This window comes from Clinocottus analis, unplaced genomic scaffold, assembly GCF_023055335.1.
Source record: "Clinocottus analis isolate CAN_PGR_092001 unplaced genomic scaffold, fCliAna1.0.p SCAF_16, whole genome shotgun sequence".
NCBI classification, from domain to species: Eukaryota; Metazoa; Chordata; class Actinopteri; order Perciformes; family Cottidae; genus Clinocottus; species Clinocottus analis.
In genome coordinates, this window is record NW_027175887.1 from 10,510,004 (window position 1) to 10,516,043 (window position 6,040).

Sequence of the window (6,040 nt, forward strand, 5' to 3'; positions counted from 1 at the left end):
AGTGTCTGTGGGAAAATGTTGCCAGACAACATGGGGGCATGTGGCAGAAAGAGCCAGCTAATATTAGACTAGTTAAAATACATTTTAGTGCTGGATTATCTACTGTTGTATGAAACTGCCGCTTTAATGCTTTCCTCTTTGTCCTTGTCAGGCTTTAACACAAGTAAGGTATATACAGAAATAGAAGAGCTTTTCAATTTAAATCTCCATCAGTCATCCTCACTTGGTTGTTTCAAATGTTCTCGTTCTTTTTTTTTAAAAAAAAAAAAGGAATTACAAATGTCCTTAGGATCTATGATATTATATCTAATGGAATTTCCAAATGTTCAGATATTTCATGTTTTTCTCAACATCCTTTAGAAAGACTGCTGTATACATCACAAGGACAGACCGGCCATCAGGTGTGTTGTCAGGGTTTATTACATTCACAGAACAGTGATTAACTGGAGGGTTACAAGGTGCTTGTCAAACAGTACAGTAGTTGCTAAAAATAACATAACATAAAGCTCATTAAAAGGTATGTCGGCCTCACAAAACACATGCTGAATAATTCAATACACTTCTTGCCGCTTTGACCCTGTTTGATACAAAAGCACCACCTTGTGGATAAATGAGGAAGTTCACAGAGACATATGGGAAGCCATCCTAAAACTATACGGTTGTTAGGAGATGGGTACTATTAAAAGACAATATTTTACGACTCTTGAATGAAAAAGTTCATCTGATTCCCTGTTTTAGTATGTATTCACCTGCATTATAATTATTTTTCATAACTTATAACGTTACTCCTGACTACCCCAGCTAAGGGGTAGCCATGAGAGGCCCCAGCCAGCCGAGGTGGCGCGACACCTTCTGGAAGATGTAGCCTTTGCTGCAGTCGGCCCCTGGCGGCTGGCTGATCACCCCGGTGAGGAAGAACACCTCCCTGTACAGGGTGAGCAGGGGGCTGCCGGAGCCCATGGTGCAGTCAGCATTGGCCCGAGCAATGGTGCAGCCCATCTTATTGGTCACCAGGTTGGGGTGAGTTTCCAGACACTGAGGTAGGCGGTCATATGCCAGTTGGTTAAGGTTGAGAGTGCCCTGGGAATCAGTCACCTCTGCGTTTTTCCAGCCGGTGACCATGGCTGGTAACTCTCCCGACATCAGGATGCTATCTGCAAAGTCTTTTTCTGGCAGACAAGCAGCAGTCACTTCCTTCCTGAACCGGATGCGGTCACGGAGCTCAATCACAGCCAGGTCATTTTGGGGGCGACCTTCCACAAAGTTCGGGTGGACGTGAAGTACTTTTACGTACAGCGTCTGCACTCCAGCTTCACTGTCGAGCTTGCCTGAGGAGACAAGACATTCAGGATGATGGCGCCACTCAAGTTCATTCATGCATACGAACAATCGGAGCTGTAATTGTTATTGATCTGTTCATTAGTTGATTGACAGAAACTATTTTGAGAATCAAATAATCGTTTCAGTAGTTTGGAAACAATGCTGCATAGTTTCTGATACAGGTATTCTTCTTCTTTTTTCTGACACTCTGTCGATAAATAATCATTTGCAATAATGAAATCCATTAATTGAGAAAATAATCAGCACATTGGTGATGCAAATAATTGTGGGATGCAGCCCAACGTGGGTTTTATGTAAATAATTTGTACCTGATATGTTTTACTTAAGTAGCATTTTTTTTTAATAGTGTAGTAACACAGTCTTCCTCTTAATATGTGCTGTGTATTAGTGCCAAAAAAAGACACATTGATTTTTTATTATTATGGTCAGTTCATTGTATAATATTATAATGGATTAGATATGTTTTTTTAAATACTTTAATGGAATTTCAGTGCAACTAAATCCAAACTGTTCAGATACTGAAAATATAAGACTCTGTGTCGAGTATAATCTTAACATTATATACAGTTGGTATACAAAAATGGGTATTGCATATGTACTTAAGACATGAAGCTTTTTATGTTAACATTTGGGATAATGTTATTTCGTTTCATTTAATTTTGTCTATAATGTGGCATGAGTTTTTTCTTCTTCTTTTCTTTTTAGTAGCAGCAGTAAAAGTGTAAAATGTGTTTGGTCTACTCACCGACCACCACCTGGAAGGAGCTGTATTTTTTGGCACACTGAGCTGAAGTCAAGACCAGGTTCTCCTTCAGAATGACGCCGCTACAGTAAATTGGGGACTCTGCGTTCGTCAGAAGAGCCTGCAACACCATGACATGCAGCAATAAGTTTATGAAGTTTGTTGTGACCTGTTCTGTGTCACAGTGTGTGTGTCTGTTCCTACCTGCCAGGGACACTCCGCAGAGGAACACTTAAATCCTTCAAAGTTGTTGCGAACATTGCTAGATAGTCTGTCGTTCCACGTCCTCAGACTGTTCACCTTACCACAAGGGAAAGTAACTGAAAGAAGAACGTGAGATGTTTATAATAACTTTCTCGAATTACATTATTTCTCCAACGGAAACCATATCCCTTTTAGCAGGCAAAAATAACATCAACATGTTTTTGTTTTTTAATGTCCCTTCCTTTTGTAATCAAAGGAAGGGAAAAAAAATAATAATTCGAAACAAAGATTGGCAGCTGACTGGCTACCTGGATATCATGAGAGTCATAAAATGCACAAACTGGGCTTGGCCCGTTCTTCAAGCTCTGGTGCAGGACGCGACTTCACGTTAGTTAGAAAAGAAGGAGACGTATGCAGGAAAGCTGATGTGTGTTGTTGTCCACAGTCTGTGGCTCTTGTGTTGTGTAGCAGATGTTACCGCTCGAGGCAGAAAGTGTTTGCGTGTGTGGAAGCAAACTCTCCGTTTGATTAACGGAGCAGATGCATAAATGCATTTTAATTTCAGTTGCACTCAAACACAGGAAGTGGTAACAGACGTACCTGCGGGCTCACACTTGTCCCTGACCGTGGGGCTGGGCTTCCAGCCGCGTGCGCAGGAGCACTCGTAGGACGTGTAGCCTGGTTTGCAGAACTGGGAGCATCCCTTGTTATTCTCCAGGGTGCACACAGTCTGGTCTGCATTGCGGAAACAGAGGAGAAAGGTTACGGCACTCACGCGCCACATGAAAAGTAAATAAACCACGGCGATCGCGCACAACTCGCCGACACCTCCTCCTCACCATTCTCACAGTGGACCCCTGTGAAACCCGACTTGCAGACACAGTCGTAGCCTCCCACGCTGTCCGAACACATGGCCCCATTCTTACAAGGCTTCTCTGCACACTGGTCTCCGTCTAAACACAGACAGACAGTCTATGAGACGATGTAATGTACTGCTGATGACCGGCCGGTGATTGAAAACCACTAAATGCAGTACTTACCAATGTAGACAGCCCAGAAGATATCCTGCCGGAGAAACCATGCATGATAAGTGCACAGTTAAAGGTCATTAACACAGTGCATTCACGAAATAGAGGCAGACCGGAATATAGACGAAGCAGAGAGAACTGAGGAGGTTTGAGGTGATAAATAAATGATGAGGGCTCACCGTGCGGTACGAGTCCTGGAAGACCTTTCTGGCCTCCTCGTAGTTGCACACTTTCTCCATGCAGACCTGCTCCAGGCTGGACGGCGGAGCCGGGTTGCTGCCGCCAACGTTCCTCTTCTGACGGGAGATCAGCGAGCTCGCCTGCTGCTTGTCCAGGAACACTGGAGGAACAGTTAATGTCTCAGCTGCTTCATCCACAACAGGCCCACACTCTGAAGCTGTTTTAATATGAAGAGGCTCAAAACTGTGCAGATCTGAGTGAGGAGCAACTACAGTATGGGGAGGTTTGGAAATGACAGTATGCAAATCTTTCAATTAATATATCTGGCTATCTTACTGTTTTGCGGATCACAAATACTATAATTTGTTTGCTTATATCTATTTCATAATGTTATAATTGTTTTTATTTCATCTGTACTGGCTGACTTTAATTGGGCAAAAAGTATGTTCATTTTGTTTTTTTTTTATCTTCCAAAGACTAAGATTTACAGCTGAAAGTGTTGGATGACAAGCCACTGTTTGGATAATGTGGATATTTTATTTACCGGTAAGCAATGCCTTCCTACCAGACAACAGATAACTTCAAACAGGACAGAACTAAACAAATAAATACATATTTAACTAACCCTAATATGCATCGTCTCATCCACTGAGGCCAAAGCCACCACCTTGAAGCTCTTAAAACCCCAACAGAGAGACTCCGTGACACGTCATATACTCTGCATGCTGCCATCTTGACCTCCTTTGAATTCCTCTCGTTCCTCTTTCTAGAGTTCAGACTACACCATTGTCGAGCTCTGCAGACCCATCTGGCTCCACGTCGACTCTCACCTGTGTCGGGCATCTGAGCAGCTGTTACGGCCCCCGCAAGCAGACACAGCAGAGAAACATACGTGGTGCAGGAGCTCATGGTGACACTGAAGAGTCGAGCTGTCGGTGCGGCAGGGATCAATGCGTCCTACAAACAAGAAGAGACGATTAAAGATGTGACGCACAGGACGATCAAGAAAGAGAGAATGAGATGTAGAAGCCCGCTACAGTGACAACAGCCCGAGGTTTGTGACTGCATTCACCAGCCGACAATAATACTGGAGGAGAAATGTGACAGACATTTTAATAATAACGTATCAAAGGAAGAAATCACATCTCTAATGGTCAGATAGAAGTTTGAAAGAGTTCGAACAGGTTCAGCGTCTCCTAAAGCACACAGCCATGTGTCAAAGTGTCAGCATTTACAAACTAAAATGTCTAGGGGTGACATTTTAGTTGATGTCTTACAGATTTATAATTTTCTAAAAATGGCTTTTGTCTGGTATTTTTGATGCCTTAACATACTAACATGCAATGGCAAACATCTGTTTTTATTATTAATAGTATTTAAATGTATGATAATTATCGATAAATAAAACAAGATGTGTCTTATTATTGTAAATTAGGTGACTTTATTTGCGTAGCAAGTGCAGAACTCACAAATTGGTTCAGAAACAAACAAAACAGAAAGAGTTAGAATGATTAAAATGCCATGAAACAACAATGCATACAAATTCAAGTCAATTCAAACCAAGAAGGTGCTATGTTGTAGCTACACGTGACTACATTATTATTATTAGTGTTTGATTAGTACGTTATGAGTACCCAGTAAATGACCTCATGCTGTTTTAGCATCAGTGATCGTGCAGTTTTTCTGCAGCAGGTCTTGATGCTGCCATATCGATGGGCCTCATATGTTGATGAAGGCGTCTACAATTATTAAAAACTAGATTTCGTTTTCAGCACTGACAGTCAGATCAACAAAGTATAACGCATGTTTTTATGTGCGCGAGCTCCGTTTTCTATCTGCGTAGATGCGCCAGCCTGATAGCGTTGAGCTCATGTGGAGTCAGAACAACTGTAACGCATCTTCTGGATGATCCCAATGCTGCTTTTCCACAAGCTGCTTCTATGGTACAGCCACAAAAGCAGCTAAACGTTTACGCATCGGTCTGGGTTTTAAGGGCGTGTCCAACATGTACGAAACAACAGCAGCAGCAGCAGCAGCAACAACAACAACAACAACAACAATAACAGTAGCAGCAGCAGCAGTGATGCTCGGTACCTACAGACGGACTGAATCACGGTACCGGGCCGGTCTGGTCCCTCTCTCTCTCTCTTTCTCTGTCCGCTGGTCCCGAAACACAACACAACGTCCTGCACGGATTGGGCCTCTCGATCGAAAATAGGAGAGGATGACCACATCCGATTCAGCTCACTGTGTTCTGACTGTGGTCAGTGTAATGACAGAGTGAAGCCATCAGAGGGCGCTGCTGTAACACAGAGCTGACAGCAGCTGCAGGACAGACACACCGACCGTGAGCGTGCAGTACAGATGAAAGTTGAGTTTATGACACTTCAGTATAAGATACGAGATAGATAGATAGTTAGATAGATATGTATATACACATATATTTATGTGAAAATATATATGTGTACAAATATGTATATTTATGTAAAAAGATATGAAAAGATAGGATAAAATAAAGATGATGCTACAAGAAAATGTCTGTGCC

The 6,040-nt window shown here is 42.4% G+C and overlaps 1 protein-coding gene across 2 annotated transcripts; it reads right to left on the bottom strand.

Annotated features, from left to right (window-relative positions):
- Nucleotides 1-402: 402 nt before the first annotated feature.
- Nucleotides 403-5,762, bottom strand: proza (protein Z, vitamin K-dependent plasma glycoprotein a). Of its 2 annotated transcripts, none has more exons than XM_068579352.1 (9): nucleotides 5,590-5,762; nucleotides 4,326-4,452; nucleotides 3,495-3,655; nucleotides 3,328-3,352; nucleotides 3,127-3,240; nucleotides 2,888-3,022; nucleotides 2,288-2,403; nucleotides 2,087-2,204; nucleotides 403-1,328 (listed from the first exon to the last, which is right to left on the bottom strand). In XM_068579352.1, exons 2-9 carry the CDS (start codon nucleotides 4,402-4,404, stop codon nucleotides 802-804), a joined length of 1,275 nt encoding a protein of 424 aa, XP_068435453.1. In that variant the 5' UTR covers nucleotides 4,405-4,452; nucleotides 5,590-5,762; the 3' UTR covers nucleotides 403-801. The 2 variants fall into 2 exon arrangements, with proteins under 2 accessions (XP_068435453.1, XP_068435452.1); XM_068579351.1 differs by having other exon boundaries at nucleotides 5,594-5,761.
- Between the last annotated feature and the right edge of the window lie 278 nt (nucleotides 5,763-6,040).